Raw genomic sequence first — 20,121 nt, forward strand, 5'->3', positions numbered from 1 at the left:
ACTATTTCTTTCCTTGATCTTTTGCAACCACAAGTTCTCCTACTTGTGACTTTAAGACTCCACTCAAAGTTTTCAGATTTTCTTTTAAGTTCTTTAAACAGCAACTGAAGCGATCATCAAGCTCTTGACATGAATCTTGATCTTGATATCCCTATGTGTGTGTATGAAAGTAAACACTTCTAGATCTCACAAAAAATTCACCACACAACACTCAAAAGACCTCTAAAATGTAGTTAGGGTTTTTTCTTTTATATGTGAAGTAAAACATAAAACCCTGCACGTCAAATTGGAAAATCTACAGAAAATTAAATCTGCACGTGATTCGATCGATCAAGTCTAATTTTCTATCGATCAAGCTTTGCAAATTTTGTCCAATAAATTCTGCAATTACTCGATTCCAATTTGACAAATAAACACACTTTGAGCAAGCCTAAACCTAGATTCTATGTTTTGATCATGGTTTGTCAACACATTACATATTGAAGTTCTAATACATTAGTCCCTAAGATCTTAGAACCTAACACCACTACTTGGGCTTCGCTCCTAAAATACACTGGATTAGATTCCCCAAAGTGCGGTTAACCACTTTTGTCTGGCTACCAATCTGAGGATGACTAATGTTGCTGTAATTTAAGGAAGTGTCAAAACGCTTCCACAAGGTTCACCAGAAGTGACTGATGAACTTAGTATCACAGTCAGAAGTGATGTACTTTGGCACTCCATGCAAACGCACAACTTCTTTAAAGAACAGTTTGGCCACTCGAGTAGCATCTGAAGTCTTCTTGCATGCTATGAATTGGGACATCTTCAAGTACCTGTCAACCACAACAAAAATAAAATCCATACCTTGCTGGGTTCAAGGAAGACCTAGTATAACGTCCACAGACAGATCCTCTCATAGTGCTTGTGGAACTAGTAAAGGCATGTATAAACTAGTATTTTGAGATTAACCCTTGGCAGTTTGGTAGATGGGAGACTTCCTCATATGATTTCCAACATCCCTCTTAAGTTGTGGCTAATAATACCGCTCCTCCACCAGTGCTATAGTCTTGTCTCTACCCAAATGTCCACCCAAGCTTCCACCCTCCAACTCCTTAATAATCAACTCCTTTAATGAACTTTTAGGGATGCATAATTGATTACCCTGAAAGACAAAACCATTCTGGTTGTACATACTATTGACAGCAGTATGAGTTTGTTAACACTTACCCCAAATATCACCAAAATCCTCATCATCCGTGTACAGCTTCTTGAGGCAATCAAACCCTACAACTTCAATACGCAATGTAGTTAAAAAAGATGATCACCTATTGAGCGCATCTATCACTTAATTAGTGACACCAAACTTGTGCTTCAATGTAAAATTAAAGCATTGTATATAAGCTATCCACCTAGCATGCATCCGATTAATGCTAGCTTAACTGTTAAAGTGCTTCAATGCCTGATGTTCTGTATATAATGCAAATTCCCTCTGAATCAAGTAATGCTCCCAATGCTTAAGGGTTCGTACCATAGCACAAAACTCCAACTCATAGGCCAACCATTGACTCTGATCTTCACAAGCTTTCTCACTGAAGAATGCTACTGGCCTATTGTCTTAGGAAAGAAGAGTGCCTATCCCAACTACAGATGCATCACACTCCACTTGAAACACTTTCTCAAAGTTGGGCAGTGCTAAAACTAGCGTGGTACTCAACTTCTCCTTAATCAAGGCCAAAATTTGTTTTGCCTCCTTTCCCCATGAGAACCTCCCCTTCTTCAAACACTTAGTAATAAATGCTACTATGCTACTGAAATCTTGAACAACCCTTCTATAGAAGGTTGCCAGGCTATGGAAGCTTCGCACATCACCTACTGTCTTTGGAGTTGGCCATTCTCTGACAACACGAACCTTGTCCTCATTAACATGAATACCATCCACACTAACCACATATCCTAAGAACAGCAACTTATCAGTCAAGAAGCTGCATTTCTTTAAGTTGATATACAACTCATTGGCCTGCAACACTGTTAGTACTTCTCGCACTTGATTATAGTGGGCCACTTTCGTCTTACTATAAATCAAGATATCGTTAAAATAAATTACCACAAACTTCCTAATAAATAGTTTCAATACTTGATTCATAAGCCTCATAAAAGTACTAGGAGCATTGGACTGTCCAAAAGGCATTACCATCCACTCATACACCCCCTCATTTGTCTTGAAAGCTATCTTCCACTCATCTTCAAGTCGAATCCAAATCTAGTGATACCCACTCTTGAGATCCAACTTGGTGTAACACTTGGACCCATTCAACATATCAAACATGTCATCTAGTGGACGAATAGGGAACCAATACCTAATTGTGATCTTATTGATGGTCCGACTATCCACACACATATGCTAGCTCTCATCCTTCTTCGGTGTTAATAATGCTGGTGCTGTACATGGACTCATACTCTCTCTAATTTGCCCCTTGCTCAGGAGCTCATCCACCTGCCCTTGTAGAATCTAACCCTCTTAAGGATTCGCCCTGTAGTGTGGCAGATTTGGTAGACTAGCTCCAAGAACTAAATAGATGCAATGCTAGATGTCACGCATTGGTGGTAAACTATAAAACTGCAGGCAGCTCCTCTAGAAACAGCTCTTCAAACTCCTTGATCAATGGTTGGATTGCCTCAGGATTCTCAGCAACCTTCTTCAGCTCTCCATCCATCACCACTACTACATAGACCTATTTCAACTCCTTACACTCCTTGTCAAACTCATCATCATTGTTGATTATGAGAAGTGATGGTTTCTCCTCCACTTTAGAAGTTTTGGGTACACTGCCTTCTTTAATAGCACCAAGAACAATTTTTTTGTCATTCTCAAAGAACACATACACATTATCCTTACACCTATAAGTAGCATCTACATCATACTGCCAAGGTCTACCAATATTAAATGACATGCATCAATTTCAACAACATCACAAACTATTTCATCTACAAAGTATTTACCTATAGAAAAAGTAATAGGACATTGTTGAGTAACAACGGTTTCCGTACCTTTCTTGATCCAACCTATTTTGTACAAAGAGAGATGTTTTTTTGTCTTTAATCCTAGCTTGGCAACCAGACTCTTCAATGCAATGTTTAATACGCTACCACTGCCAATGATCAAATCACAGACCCTCTTACTGATGGTGCAACGTGCTCTGAAGATCTCATTTCGCTGATCATGGTAATCCACCCTTGGTGTGAGCAACAATCTCTGAATCACTAAAGACCTCCTTAATGACACACCTTCCTCATTTGCCTAAACATCATTAGGATCATAGGCATATGGATCAGCATCATTATACACCTCTTCACCCCCTTGTTCACTGTTTGCCTCGCCCTCTTTTGCCACCTCTAAATTCACTGTGGCTCGCTTAAGGAAAGTACTAGATTAATGCCCTGGCTCTCCACATCTGTAGCACTTATTCCCAGTAGGCCTAGCATAGGGGTTGGTGTTCGCTATCGACTGGACTACAGACTTGCTACTGCCACTGTGAATTGGTTAACACCACTATTCTCCCTAACCACAGGTTGTGATCGTGGTGTAAACATGGATCGTTTGCCTTTGTTAGCAATGGAACTAGATGACTCTGAATTGTAGTTGGAAAACTTCAAACCTGCCCTGAGATGCTGATATTCTATTTTCTTGAATAGGGTTATAGCCTCATGTAAAATATATAGGGTTTGTAAGGATACCTTATCTCATATGGAAACTCGTACCCGTGTACAAATCTAGATATCTGTTGATCTTCAGTTTCCTCCAAATCATTTCGATTTGCCAACCTGTCAAACTCCTCCATGTACTCATTAACTATCCGAGTACCCTGCCTACAATCCTGGTACTGTCTGAACAACTCATGCTGGTAATCTGGTGGTAAGAAACAATCTGCCATTAATCTCTTCATCCTCCTCCATGATCATATCGGAAGCTTTCGTTCACGGGTACAGTTTAACTGAACACAATCCCACCAAGCAAATGCTCCCCCCTTCAATTTGTATGCCACCAAACACACTTATCTGTCACTGACCCAATCCAGATACTCTTCAATGGAGACATTACCATTAAAGGATGGTAATTCTACTTTCATCTAATAGTCTCTCTGCTCTTAATTATCTCGGCCACTATCTCTTGCAAGACCATGATGATTCCCAAGGACTCCTTCAACATACTCATCGTCCTTGTTGTTCTCTTCATTGTAGTCTTGCAGTTTGTTCCGATTTGGACCACGATAGGGAGGGCCACGCACTCGGTTGTCACATCGCTCTTCTTCATCAAGGTTTTAGTTAAGCAAGGTGACAAGCACTTCTTGAATCTAGTCCAAAGTTTATTGGGTTGAATCACGAAACTATTGATTTTCATCACGAAAATCAAGGAGCTCAGCCTTAGTGAGGACTGGGTTGTTGACGTCATCACCATTGTCATTGTTGTAGTGGTCACCGTCTCGTCGATTAGCCATTAGACTAGGGTAAGTCAAGGCTCTGATACCAACTAATGTCATAGAAGCTTAAAGAAAGCATACACAATGTTCTCTTAATAGAATAAAAACTTAACTATTAGCTTTTGGTAGTAAATCTTAAATCCACAAGGAGATAAACTAGAATATACTAGAAAAAGAATTTGACAAAAGTCTGTATTTATTTATAATAGTCTAATTTGCCTCTGACGGCTATAAAGCATATAAATACTATAAAAAAAACATTTGAAACCATAATTCACATTAATTACATGATTAGGTGACAAAATACCAAAACTTACCAAAAATGACAAAATTGAGTTAAATGCAAAATTACAAACTGCTGACCTTAAGGGTCGTCCCAAAACAAGCAGGAACTTATTCCAACTTTTGAGCAAAAAGTTATTAAGGAAACAAAAATTATTATAAATGGCAAATTTGCAGTTTTCGGGGCCTAAATGATGGAATTCACCATTTTCAGGAGCACCTCGTGACAAAACGACAATTATTGCTCAGAAGGCTGTTTCACTTCAGCTTGCCAAATTTCATGCAATTCCAACTCCAAGGCCCATGATTTCTACTAGTGTTTTTTTGCCTTACGCGTTTATTTCAAACGCACGTGAGAGTCCGGGAACATCACAATGGCTTAGGTTTAGCCTAATTAGCTTTAAAATATTTGTCATTACTCATTAGCTGAGCAAGGAAAATATTTTTTTATTGTTATTGAAGAGTGAAAATAATTTCCGCAAAAATCTATAGCTAGTTTCCATGAACTCTCAATTGTCGTTTGTTTTGTCTACATCATTCTCCTTAGCCCCACCCCATTTCTTTATTCTGTCTTCAGCAATTGATGCCTGCATTTCACACCAATTTAGTTAATCCTTCCATTCTTAACACGAGTTAATCGCTTGTATAATGTAACTCTTCAACATGGACAGTGTTAATTACACACACCATTTTGCACACACGTCCATTCACTACGATTTCAGTTCAAATTTACTTATGTATAGACGCATGCACAAAATGGCATGTGTAATAGGTTTTACCGATTTAAGAATATCATTCCAGTTAGAAAGATTGAAGACAACTGTTTTTCGTTTTGTGTGTGTGTGTGTGTGTGTAAGAGGAATTTCATTAGAAGCCACATATACATAAGATAAATGTGAAGAAAGGTTACCTCTTTGTTCCAGTTGGTCCTATAAACTATAAAGAAAAGGACACAAGTTTGTACAATTGTTCCTGTCATCATGCCGTACCAAATCCCCTGCAAAATTGAGAATGACACTAAAGAATGTTCATGTTTCACATTAAAAAAAAGGGACAAGAAGTTCATTTACATGGTGATACATGGCTTATCTGATGCGATAAGATCCTCTTGAGTATTACACCTTAATTTGTGATTGTTTTCTCTTTTCATAATTTTATCTCATAATTATTAAACTTTAAACATTTATCTCCTAGGAGTTAGGCAATAATGGGAAGAGAAGAAGCTTATTTTCACTAGATAATAGAAATGAAACAAACAAATATAGGAAGTAGAGCAAGACTTACCTTGACCCCCCAACCAAGCTTGTAACCCAATATGAGACCCAAAGGGATCCCAAAAAGGTAGTAACAAGCAATGTTCACATAAGCAACAACTGCTTGCCACCCTGCTCCAATGGCCACTCCTGTAAAAAAATTATTCATCCAATTATTCAATTCTATATTTCCTTATACCTCAAGATTTTTTTTTTTTTTTTTTGAGTAACTGAATTGTATTTTATGAAGAAGATAATCTATATATATAGCCAAAATTTAGAGAAACTTCAATTAGATTTTAATTAAATTTTTAATTTTGCGTCACGTGTCTCATTTAATTTTTAATTTTGTACTAAGTGAATTATTGAGTTTAAAAATTGAAAAGTCCAAATCCAATTAGATTTTTATTTTTATATATACAAGATAAAATTTCTACTCTAGCCTAATTTAAGTGTATATGTGTGTGAAGTTTCCTCCTGAAGATTTGAACTCCGTCCCCTGCCCCCAACACCCCACAAGCACTTATACTTGTAGAGTGATCATTGCACCAAGGGTGTGTGGTGGTAATTCCAATTAGATTCTAAATTGAGTTTCAATTGGAATCCAATTTTCTGTCACGTGTCCATATAAATTTTTAATTTTTGTGGCAAGTAAATCATTGGGTGTAAAAACCAAAGAGTCTAAAATCAATTTTATATATATATAATGAAAAATTATTACATATTTTATAAATTTATGGCTTTAAAAAAAACGTAAACTAATACTATGTATAATTTAAACCTGTGCATATGCACGAGACTAAACACTAGCATGATATAAAGACTAAAAAGGGATGTGTTATAAATATAAAAGATTGAAATTTTTTTACTAGAATTAACTCAAGTTAGTAAAAACACTCATAAGGGAAAGAAAAAACTAACCAGAGAGAACAGGTTGAATATTGTTAATGACAATGCAAAAGGCCAATATTGGTGTAAGCTCCTCAACGAGCGCTTCAACACTTGAATCAGTCGAAAATAAGGATGGGTACTCATTTCGTGTCGCAATTAGAATAGCTGAGAGGAAAATACCGATAAAAGATGAGGTTACTACGGCCACCACTAATGAAAATTTGGCTGTTCTTGGATGAGCTGCTCCCAATTCATTTGACACTCTCACACTGCAAAATATTTCGGTTTTAATTTTTCAGTCTTTTTGAAACTTACAAGAAATAGAAAAATAGCTTGGTGGAGGTGTGTTACAGTCACTAACCTTATAGCTGCATTCATACCAAGAGCTACCATAAGTGTCCAGCCCAATATGTTCATGCTGCGACATCATTGGCAGGGCAACAAGAAAATAGGAAATGGTCAATCAAAAATAAATTATATCCAAAGCACATTGGTAATTAGCTTTAGTTCCATGCCTTGCACAGAATTTATGCATTCCTATGTGAGGAGGGAGTGTGATCTCGGATTCATCATCTTCAATATTCAATTCACACAAATAAGAGTTTGGCTAACGACTGTCGTTAGAATATTTATTAGTAAACCATTTTTAAAAAGTTTTGATACCTCTTTATGATAACTATAATAAATTGTCAATAAAATCAATTGGTTTTTTTTTTTTTTTCATTTCCCATAAAAAGTTTCTAAAAGTCTTTCTTAAATAGGACATTTGTTAGCAAACTCCTACAAATAATATTGTGAGGACTAATGAAATGAAGATATATATGAGAAGCGATGGAGGATGGAATTTTATATGAATTTTGGCTCTTAAGATGAAAACAAAAAATTCATAACAATTAACTTTTTCTTTGCTTGAAGCAATCTTTATTCCAAATACAAATAAAGTTTTATTAGACTTTATAACTGGTATGCAACATTACTCTGCCTCCATGTGAAGTCCTAGTGTTTGGTCTTACACGCATGAAAGATGAGAATTGCTCAATATATTATATATTGGGCAATTGGGGATCCTTTGGACTCCAAGGAACAGTGAATTATTCCATTTCTTTCATTGTTCAATTGTATTTGCAACAGAAAATAGGAGCAATTCCATGAAATGTGTAAAATAGTAGTACGTTTCTCATTTCATATGTACGGCACATCTTATCGTATATTTAATTAATAAGATTTATCATTATTAAGAGAAAAATGAGTATTTTCTGTTAAATAAAATAAAAGAAGAAGAAGAAAAAGAAGAAGAAGAATGAGTATAACGACATTATACTCATGAAGGGGAAAATAGACTGAACAAATTGCTAGTAATTCACCCCAATTAATAATTTATTTTGCATAAACAATTTCATCATCAGTACATGAATCGCAACTAGCCAATTGATTTTCAAAACCGAAAATTCTTCGTAATTTTAGCTTATTTGAGACATTTTGAATGCAACACCCACAATCAACGGCAAACATAGGGAATTCTAAACAGAGACTTAGTCCTACAGACAAATTAGATCGTACACCGCAAGACAATGGGAAAGTGATAGCCTTTGAATTTTAAGAAAGTTGACAATCAAATGGTGCAAAACCATCCCAAGATGCTTGTAAGACTAAATTGCTACCAGTACTTTAAGATCTTTTTGAATTTCCAATATTGAATATCTATGTGCGTCTAGGTACCGCAGCAGACCATTTACATCAAATGTGCTAAAAAATTTATCTATTCTCACACCTTACTTTACAATACACTCAACATCTAATACTTTATTATTTTACTATTTCACTTAAATATTCTTTCTTTTACCACTCAAGTCTCTCTATAACTTTCATTAAAATAAAGTTTTTTTTTTTTTTTTTTTTTAGTTTACCATACAGTAAACTGTTAAACAGTAGTTAGGTGTTAAAAAATTATAGATTTGACACCTTTGATGAAGTGAATTTTTTTAATGTTTTGAGTGTTAAAATAGCATTTTAGTTATTTTAGGCATCTTTGATGTAAATAATCTACTTATGTGACATTTTTTTTTTAAGGCAATGTAGATAATTCTAGCTAGCTCCTATTATTATGGTCACTTGGCTACCTTAAGCATGCGATTCTTATTCTTTTAGAGGGGAAAAAAAATTAAGAAAAACACATGCATGTTTAGCACAACTCATAGACAGATCCAACTACATAACATGTGATAGTCACCTTTTTGCGAATGGAGAGAGTATTCAAATTAATAATTAGAGTATTAGTCTATTATACACTATTTTTTTTTCCCTCAATGTGGGTGACTGAGTATGCGAGGAAAAGGAGTCATCCTAATCTAATTGATGTCACTGAATATGCCACGACGTTGGCGTACTATAATTTAGAGACCCACTCGTGGACGTGGTCCATACTGCAGTCAAGAAACTTATCTTTTTGGATTTTTCTTTTTGGGTTCTTGGTCCAATATGGTGGCTACCAAGTCACCGCCACTATTTTCAGATCCAGACCGGACCGAAAGATTGGACCGTGAAAATCAGAAACTGAGATAAAAACAATTTTTTAAGCATAAAGAATTAGATTTTTTGTTAATTCTGTGAACCCCTAACACCAGGTTTCGACTACACGAACCGATGGCAAGAACCGTGTGGTTCAACCCCTTAGCAATTTTTTTTTTATATAAAAATAACTTAATACAATTTTATTCTACTTAATTAAATTATCCATCTCTTATCATGAATAAAAAAAATTATAATTAAAATCTTTCAAAGATACTCAATTTTACTTCAAAAATTAATCATAAATTTTAATTTTTTTATAGTTATTATTTTATTTTATTTTATTAACTTTCTTATTTAATTATTAAATATATGCTTGAAAATCATTAAATTTCTCTCACATATATAGATATATTAGTCAATTTTGCAAGTTTTATAAATTTAATATCTATATTTAGGCTTTAATTAATTATTAAATTAATTATAACATTATCACGGTTCGACCCCGGTTCAACCTCAGCTCAACTTGAAAAACTTTGAACCTCTCCCTTTTATGGTTCAATGAATGGTCCGAATTTCAAAACCATGGTCACCGCTACAAATGTGGATGCCACATGGTATGGACATTTCAAGAACCCCAAGAAAAAAAGAGTATGGAAACTAATTTTTTACTTACTCATCTGTTAATAAAACATATGATTTTTTTATACAGATTGAAAAGAGAAGAGAATTCTTATTTCTTGAATAAGCTTATTTTCTTGTACAAACTTTTATTCATGATATTATTTCTATTTCTTAATTAATAAAATTTTCAATTTCCTATCAAAAAAAAAACTTTTTTCCCCTACCGTGGTGGTTGTTATGGCATGTCTAGCTTCCACCAAGGTCATGTACATCCAGTATATTAGATCTCTCTTACATAAATATAGGATTTATGTCGTTCATAAAAATAAAATTTAAAAAAAAAAGTTTTATGTGTGGATTAATCCACTTCTATATTATTAGAGAAATGTATAATGAATGTATTGAATATAATTTTACAGTAAGATTGAGGTGATTTGGAGGATGGTGGAGAGAAAAGGAAACTTACCATATGGACAAGGCATCTACTGAAACCTCTGCATTTTTCAAATATCCAGCAAAGAGAATTAAAGCCATGAAATACCACACTTCCAAGCTGCACAAGATTAATTTGAAGATATATTCATCAATTTAAGGATTAGATTTAAAATTGAATGTTGAATGATGTGAACCAACAAATCAATATTTTAGTATGAACCAATTGAAAAAAAGGAGAGATCTCATTTGGGTGCATGTTGTGACCCATCATAGCCCTCCCCAGGTTGTGCTAAGTAATAATACTCTAATACTTTTTAGAAAGTATAGTAATAAACTACTATAATAATGTTCCCATAAAATAAATTTTAGAAAAAAAAAAAAAAAAAACTTATAATAATGTACGGTAAACACAAAACAACTTTATTCGATTAATACAAACTTTCACTAGCGTGATAGACATTTTCGTTTCAATTTTAGGTGAGAAAGGAAAAAACAAGGGTTTGATTCTATCCTATTCCCATGCCAGGAAAGATATAACATTTAATAGTATAAATTATGGTTATCTTCTAACCATGAATGATTAAACTACAATCTTATTCAGAAAATAAAAATGTTATAGAAGCTTCCAATTCACTAAATTTTCACATTTTGTTAAAAGAATAGGTTGTGATTAGTATAATATTATTTCCAGACATTATTTTTAAAGTGGACCCATAACAATTTATAACTTCAATAATTATGAAAAGTTTCGTTTCTTTTTTAAAATAAAAAATGAGTTTTATAACTTAATTAGTTGACACTTATTTTTTTACGTAAGCATCCATAATTCAAGTAAATCAAATCTCTTCTTACTAACTATCAATACTACCCACTTTCACTAGCTTGATAGCAGGCATTCATTAGTAATAATTTCTCATTGGCTAGACAAGTAAACTAAAACTCGATACCCTAAGAAAATTTACTTTTAAAAAAAAAAAAATTTGGTGGGGGGAGGAAACCTGTGATTAATAAAAATAAAGAAATAAAGTGTGCAACCCCATCCATGGGCGAAAATACATGGTGTTTCGGATGCATGTGTGTGGTCCACTTTTATGTGAGTGTGATGATGCATGCATTCGAAACACCTCCATCCCTAGACCCAAAAGAACAAAGCATTTAATACTATTGATAATTATCAAGATTCGATATATTGGTTAAGAGAATTTTTAATAAATTATCAACTGCAATACAGATGTGGTCCTTTTAAAAATATTTACTTATAATGATTTTTTTCCTCCGATAATTTACTAATTGGAATTGAAAGTTTTTATTTTTATTTTTTATATCTACATGGTAGAATTTCAACTTATGACATCTACTTATAATCATTTTTATCATCAAGAAAATACATCAATCAAAGTTTTATGTAAGTGAGATTCGCACCTTGATCTATCATTCAATAAGAATAAACTTTACCAGTTGAGTTAACGAAACCTACAAGTATAAGTTTTTTTTTTTTTAAGAAGAGAAAGTATAAGTTTTTTTTTACTTTTTGAGAGAGATGCACATAAGTTGAATCTGAATATTTCTACTTAAAACATTAAAAAAAAAGTATAAATTGAACCTTTTTTTTTTTTGAAAAAATTTCAACTTATGACATCCGCTACTGATAATAACTTTTTTATTATCAGATTAAGACACTAATCGATTTTTTGTGTAAACGAGCATTGAACCTCAAATCTCTTATTCAATAATCGAAGACTTTACCAGTTGAGCTAATTGGAACCCACAAATTGAACTAATCTTGGTTGTACATTATCTATGGGAAAAATTTCAAGATAATTGTACCAGTTTTTATTTATGTACAGTTTGACTATTTAATAATTTTTGGAAAAAAATAAAACCAAATTAATATAATATTAACTATATTTAACTTGTATCTAATGGACTTGATAATAAATTCAAGTTATTTATGCTTTTCTTGGTCCAATTTGGATTTAATTTTAATTATAGTATAACTGATCATAATTATAAAGAAACAGAGGGATATTCGTTCTGGGTGAGTTGAATTGTGGGTCCAGAGTCTTGTTAAATTGATGTCTAGGAAACCAAATGCAATGAAGTGAAATTGAGTTGATTCACACATGCACCTACATTTCCTTTATAGCAACACAAATTGAAATTTTGAAACGGGTTCCAGGTAAAGGTTTTTATGGTTAAATAAGAGATCTGTGGTTCAATTCTCATCTATACCAAAAATCAATTGGTGTCTTGGTCTGATAATAAAAATCTATTATTAAGAGTAAACACTATAGGTTAAAATTCTCTCAAAAAGTTGAAATTTTCAAACAAAAGAATAATATTTTTGACTTATTTCCAAAAAATTATACAACGTGATATTTAAGGAATTCTTATTAACAAGTGCTATTAAGTCTTAAGAAATTTGTTAAAAAACTATTTTAAAAAAAGTTTTAATACCACTCTCATGGAAAAAAAAAAAAAACTTTTATAAAGTTAATTGTTATTTTTCTTTTCTCATAAGAAATGTCTTTAAAAAAAATTTGAACTATTGCTATTAGAGCATTTATTGACTTTTTCCTATTTAAAGTCACTTGCAATTTTTAAAGATATCCCTATCTCTTAGAGCATCTCCAACAAATGTTCTATCTCTATTTTTTGAGATAAAATCCTACTGTTCACCCTCCAACAGCTTCTCTAAACACACAACTTTTCCAATTTTTTTTTGAAGTTGCTACAGTGCTTCTCTAGATATAGAGAACACTGTAGCAACACCAAATGAATTTTTATACTTAAAAAATTCATACATCTCAATAAAAAAAATTCTTCCTCTCTCCTCTCACAGCTACAAATACAACAATCTTTCTCTCAAAAATCTCTAAACTCAAGCATAATCAGATTATCATAATACAAACTCAAAAACATAATTTTAAAATTAATCAAATCATAACCAAAAAAAAAAAAAAAGAAGGAGAAGAAGAAGAAGACAAAATTAATCTGACCCATCTAGACTGCGTTGGGGACGAAGATGAGCAACAGCTCCAGGTTGGCCCAACTTCTTTGGGAGGAAGATGACCCATCTGGACTGCGTTGGGGACGAATGTTCTGGAATCAAGTAAAAAAAAAAAAGCAAGAGAGCTGAAAAAAAAAAAAAAAAAAAAAAAGCTGGAATGTTCTTAAATGAGGGAGAAAGAAAATAAAAGAGGTGGGGTGGGGGGCAGATAGAGATAAGGAAAACGTGTGTGGTGGAGAAAAACAAGGAAAAAAAATAACGTATGGAAATGAGAGAAAGGAGAAATAATATAAAAAATAAAAAATCCTAATTGAGAAATGTTATTACAATATTTTAAAAATATTTTCACAATAAATTTTAAATAACAGATTGTAATTAGTTAATATTGGTGAGTAAAAAAATAATTTCAGTGATGGGTTCAAATTAGAATTAGTAACAACTTTTCAGATAAATTTTGTTGTGAAAATATTGCGAAAAATGTTGTGAATATGACACTTTTTATTGAAAAATATAATTATTAGAAATAAATATAGGAAGAATAAATGATGATAAAAAAAATAAAAAATGAATGAAATAAATAATATTTAAATGAAATAGAGTATAAAATAGAAAATTTATTAAAAAATATATTTAAAAAAATCGATAGCTAAATGGTAAAAGTCTAAACAGCATAAAAATTTGAAAAAGATGTCGGAAATGCTCTTATCAAATAAAAATACAGAATTTGTTACGTCGTTTTTATAGGAGGCACAAATCAATTTGCAATACTGCCAAGGATGAAGCAGAGGACACGATGGAAAGTAAGTAATTAACTGGTGCAGACGGCTCTGGTGCTCTACCCATTAATATTTCAAATTGTCTCCGTCAACCTTTTTTTTTCTTTTAAAAACGAGTTGTCTTTGTCAAACAGTTTGTTTGGTACATGTGTTTAAATACATGTTTTTAGTTTTTTAGCTTTTAAATAATATTTAACATATTTTTACACTTTTTCACTCACACGTATTTCTAAAAAATACAAGCGTTGCTAAAATAACATTAAAGGCTGTTTGGTAGTGTATTTTGAACAACAGTTTTCAATGCTTAAACAACATTACACGTATTTTTATATATTTTTTCACTCAAATGTATTTCCAAAAAATACAAACAACATTACTAGAACAATATTACCAAACGGGTCTTCTAAGTACATATATTACAATATAAACAAAGTTTAACTACAAAATTAATTGTATCTTAAAACTACAAACTCACTCAATAGTTACCATGATTTTTTAGTAGAATTATGGTATGCTTTTGTATTAGAACCTCTTTCCCTCGCTTTTGTATTAGAACCTCTTTCCCTCTCCCTTGTGTGTGTTTGTTTCTCAAAAAAAAAAAAATATTGTAGCTAAACTTTATTCTTATTATATTAAATGAAATTTTTAATAATCATTATAAGGAAAACCGTAAATTCTACGCTAACATGGAAAAAAAAAAACACATACAGCCTACAAACTATTTGCTCAACAAAAAAAATGTCGGCAAACTAAGGAGTTATTGATAACTACCCTTATTCTAAAATATTTGTGACTAATATTATCAGTATTGACTTTTTAAATAAAGTAAATAGTAAGATAGAAATTTAATTTATTAATTTTAAAAAAATAACATTATATTGAGACATCTTAAAAGAGAATAAAAGACCAACAAATTAGGAAAATAAAAATAAAAAATTCTAGATTATGCGCACACAAAATGTAAAATGCAAACCCTTATTATTATTTTTTATAAACAAAACAGTTTAAATACTATCAAAGCTTTATAACTTAACTCCTCTGCTCGACATTAGGTATTTTCATTCTCCTGCTATTAAATTATAAAAAATATATATTAAAAAAAGTTTGCTGTAAACAGTAATATCAGATATGAGATTCTTACCAGAGCATTACTGCGGAGGCCAGAGATAATTTAACGAAACCCCAAAGATTCTGAAACGCCTTCAATGAGAACCCAGACCAAGCTCGACCACAAGTCCCACTGAAAATATACAACAGCTGCGCTATCACAATGACACACCAGGACGCGTCCAACACTATAGCCGCACCCACCATACCCCATCCTAACTTCAACATAAAAAGCCAGCTAAACAGTGTGTGCAGAACCAATACCACAGCCGCAATCAAAGCCATCACCATGATTTTGCTCTGCGATTGCAGAAACTTGGCGATCGGGAAATTCAAAGCGTAAGCAAATAGCTGCGGAATCATGTAAATTGCGAACACTCCCGCTGCTTCAGACATTTCTTCGGTCTGTCCAATCAGTTTCAACAGTGGCGCCGCGAAGATGTATAAAAGACTTAGAAGGAAAGCTGTGGTGACCAGTATCACCCATGACCTTTGCATGTAGACTCCTAGCATATCAATCTGTCCTGCTCCAACCGCTTGCCCACAGAGCGTTTCGAGTGCGCTTCCCATTCCAAGCTGATTGAAATTCAATTTTGTTAGAGCCACAAAAACAAATCCCATTTTTCTCTTTTTAAACAAAGAATCAATTTTAACAAGTTCGTATTGTAATATTAAGAATAGAGGGTACCATGACGCCGAAGGAGAAGCCAGCGATGACGGAGTTTTCGATGGAGATGGCGGCGAGGTCGAGAGAGCTGACATGTCCGGCGAAGACTTGAGTGATGGCGCCGAGAGAGTACTGGCATATGGAGGTGAAGATGGCGGGGCCGGCGAGGTACCAGAGCTTTTTTGATTCAGTAAGGAACGCTCTGTAGAAATCGACAGGACCTGTGATGGGAGAGATGTCAGAGGCTTCGGGGACAAATGTAAGAGCAGAGGAAGTGTGTCCTGCTACTGGAAGAGACTGTAGCTGGTGTTCTTGCTCTTGCTGATGCTCCTCTTCTCTAGCGGAGGAGAGAAGTGGTTGCTTACCATTCTCCATGGGAGATAGAGAGATATATAGGACTTACCGCTAAAAATTTGTAGCAGGAAAGGATTTGATTTGATTTGAATTGCATGAACTCAGACACGTATATATACATTATATAGCAGTAATAAGGTTTTTCCAGGACTTATCATAGTGTGAATCTACTATGAAATTACTTTTACAAGTTACAGCATTAACTCTTGCTTCGGTGCTAGACTACTGCTAGTACGCGGTCAACTCTTGAAGTAGTTGGATGTAAAAGTAAATGATGCAAGGCACTAACTGCTGTAAAAGCAATTAGCCATTTAGTTAAGTTTGCTGACTTGTATAAAAAATTAGTAAGATTGATTACCTATGCTGATTACTGACGTAATTACTTACCTATGTCATGCAAGAATAGTTTTTGCACAGATCAGAAAGAAAACCTCCCTAGAGCTAGTGCACTCAATCATTCACAGCTTTTGCTTCTTCTTTTTTTTAATAAATTTTTTATTGCATAGGAAAAAAAAAATAGCCTTTACTCATCGACTCCATATCACGTGAGGACGAAAGTCACCGCATACACCACAACTTCAATGTGTAATTTAACATTTAATCTTATTGGTGGAAGCAATCATCTACTATATATTATACTTGTGACATTACATATTAAAAAATTTGTTGTTACTATTGCACATGATTACTAAAGTTTTAAGACTTCTATGAAATTTAGCCGTTGTACTTTACATATCTCAAATAATTTAATTAAGGAACATAAGATATAGTACTTTTTTTTTTTTTTTTGAGAAGGATAAGATATAGTACTTAAGAGACAATAACCAAATTCTGCCCATTTTCTAAATTAACAATGATATGTATAAAAGGCCTAAATTTTGTCTAGTTTCTAAATTGTAGAATGATGTTAGAGATATTATAAATTTTTGTGTTACAAATTACAAAAGAATCCAAACATTTTTTTATTACATGGTTGAAGTCCACCAATTAAATCCATTGCCACATCAAACCACATTCTTTGTTACATTAATTTGTGTGTTTTAGTAAAGTTTGTAGTAACGTTAGCATTTTCTAAGATTATATGATAATGAGTAGTATATATATACACAGAGATACATAAAAGGTCTACAAAATATTATAGCAACAAAAACTCAACCCAATTGAAACTACAAACTATTGGGAGGGAAAATTGTTTAGATGCTTTAGTTTTTATAAGCCAGTATTCTACACAACAGATTGTCAACATTACCCATTTAATGTTTCACATGGCTACATACCAAACAATCTCTATTCAAAATTTATTACAATCCATTGTGTTATCTACGGTAGGTAAACTTCCATTCTAATAGAATAATAATAATTTTTTGTTAAATTTTATTCATGAGCCATGATTTTTTATTCTTGATATAAATTTTATTTTTGTTTGGTTAGTATTGATTCATAAAATTATTTTTTGATTCATCAAATCAACCTTAGTTTCATTGGTATTAAATAAATTTATTTAATTTAAATTTAAATACAAAAGTGCCACTTGAAAATATCACTTTAGACTCCCAACTATATTGAGTCAATAATATCTCCAACCTTTTGGTAATATGTCAAAATAATTTATATGGTTAAATTAAGGATAGAAAAAATTGAAGTAACTAATGGTGATAATAAAATAATTTTTATGCCACGTAAACTTCTGCATGGACTTCCATGTGACTTCAATTAAAAAATAAAATTTATATTAAAAAAAAATCAAGTAAACTAGGATATGTAATTACTTATGATTTTCTTATGCTTAAAAACCTAACATAAACTCTGATTCTTTCGCTCAAATAAAAATATTAAAAAAACATACACGCATATATCTAGCTTTCTTTTCCTTGGTTTTCTCAAAAACCAAACATAAATTGATTAGACTCATGGCTATCGATTCGAGGCACTCCATGGGAGCGACAACTCTTCCACTACCAATGCCTACCAAACCCACACCCGTGACCCAACGATCTCTCAACCCCACTCAGATAAACTTGCTGCCCATCAACTAACCAATTTTGACCTCTTATTCATCTCCTACCAGATCTTCATAGCTGTTTGCCGCACCTCCATTGACAACAATTAAATTTTTACTATCCCATTTATCACATACTCACGGTAACTTTTTCTATCTATTATTTATGCTATGTTTGAAAGTTTAGAGGGAGAGAAGAATAGAAGGGAGTAAAGAGGAAGAGAGTGGTGGGGAATGGTTATCCTCCACCTTATTTGGATACTTTTAAAATTAAGTAAAATGGGAGAATAATTAGCTTTTTTATAGTTTGTAATTTTATTAATATGGTAAGAGCAAATTTAGTAATTCATTTGATCAAACATTTCTATACTCTACTCTTCTTCCAAATCACTCTAATTTGGAGGAATTAAAAATGAGGAATTAGAACCCTTACAAATCCCTTCCCCTCTTCCATTAAAAAACATCCAAATAATGTAATTTAACTTATTCTCCCTCCCTCTACTCTACTCCCCTCTACTCTCCTTTCATCCAAGCAAGCAATTAATGACGAATACTAAAGCTTCAATTTTTTGTAGTGACACAATACCAAAATGTTAAAAATTAAACTGATACATTTAATACATTAGAGAACATTTAGACACGGATAAATGTTAGAAGCCAATATGGAAAGTAAACCTAGCATATAATCAAGTAAGATGATGTTAAGGATACTAAGCTCTACTTATTTGTAGTTAGTTCTTAAATTTATATGTAGGGATTTAAAATTTTCTAGCTTGAGTAATGATAGGGATCTAACAAAAGTTGATAACCATTTGACAACATTCCTATCATTACTTATTTCTGTATACCTAGAAAAGCTAAATGTAATGGGATGCCAACCAAACCATTAATGGTACAAGAATATCTAGAACCAACGTTAATATACATGGCTCTAGAAGTTATATGGACTTTAGCCTTTGATAAGACTCATAAGTCATAACACAGAAATAGCATCACACATGAAGCAACACATCTATTTCAGGCGAAAATGGGCATGTGTCCATTTCGCCAAAATTTTCTAACAAAATGTCATTCTTCTAAAATTATCTAACAAAATGCCTATATTTTAAACTTGATTTTCTAAAAATTGAATTTCAATGAAAAACTCGATTTTTACAAAATCAAGTTATGTGAAAATCAAACTTAAAAAAAAAATAATAACATGGAACTCAAGTTCCATGTAAAATTTCTCACATTACTCGATTTTCTAAAAATTGAGTTTTAAAACAGGAACATTTTGCTAGATAATTTCAGAACAATGGCATTTTGCTACATCTTTTGAGCGAAAAAGACAAATGCCCATTTTGGCCAACTATTTCATATATCTTGGCGTCATTCATTTCGTCCCCATTAAAATTGAACTCCTCAAGCAAAAAAACATTAGTATATATGGAAAACATGAATAGCACATACGAATATGACATACCCGGACCAAACAAAGGGAAATAAAAATTAAATAAAGAAAGAAAATCTTTGTAGTTACTCATTTTCTTAATAGAAAAAAAAAAAATCACTTTTTGCATACTTTTAAAATGAATCCAGATGACTAAATTAAAGTATACTCTAATGTTTTATGATGCCGACAATTGAAGTTACGACGATTGGTAGGTGGTTTGGCATGGGAAAATAAATAAATAAATAAATATTTGTTCGGTATCATAGTAACTTCTAAAAAATTGCTGGGGAATCAAATTTTTATATGTTAGCTGCTAAATG

General features: G+C 32.6%; 1 protein-coding gene across 1 annotated transcript; it reads right to left on the reverse strand.

Moving 5' to 3' along the window:
- Positions 1 to 4,720: 4,720 nt before the first annotated feature.
- On the reverse strand, positions 4,721 to 16,588 carry LOC142628067 (protein DETOXIFICATION 29-like). Its single transcript, XM_075802026.1, has 8 exons — positions 16,035 to 16,588; positions 15,381 to 15,922; positions 10,485 to 10,571; positions 7,248 to 7,304; positions 6,917 to 7,155; positions 6,027 to 6,145; positions 5,653 to 5,739; positions 4,721 to 5,329 (listed from the first exon to the last, which is right to left on the reverse strand). Exons 1-8 carry the CDS (start codon positions 16,386 to 16,388, stop codon positions 5,252 to 5,254), a joined length of 1,563 nt encoding a protein of 520 aa, XP_075658141.1. The 5' UTR covers positions 16,389 to 16,588; the 3' UTR covers positions 4,721 to 5,251.
- Positions 16,589 to 20,121: the final 3,533 nt, after the last annotated feature.

Source organism: Castanea sativa, chromosome 3 (genome assembly GCF_040712315.1).
Source record: "Castanea sativa cultivar Marrone di Chiusa Pesio chromosome 3, ASM4071231v1".
NCBI lineage: Eukaryota > Viridiplantae > Streptophyta > Magnoliopsida > Fagales > Fagaceae > Castanea > Castanea sativa.

What these genes read in the sequence shown, in the direction of transcription:
- LOC142628067 (XM_075802026.1), bottom strand. Translation starts at nt 16,388, where the DNA reads ATGGAGAATGGTAAGCAACCACTTCTCTCCTCCGCTAGAGAAGAGGAG. An exon ending in GTAGATGCCTTGTCCATATG is followed by an intron (nt 7,305 to 10,484) that starts GTAAGTTTCCTT and finishes ATGATGTCGCAG; the next exon opens with CATGAACATATTGGGCTGGA. An exon ending in AGCTTGGTTGGGGGGTCAAG is followed by an intron (nt 5,740 to 6,026) that starts GTAAGTCTTGCT and finishes TCAATTTTGCAG; the next exon opens with GGGATTTGGTACGGCATGAT.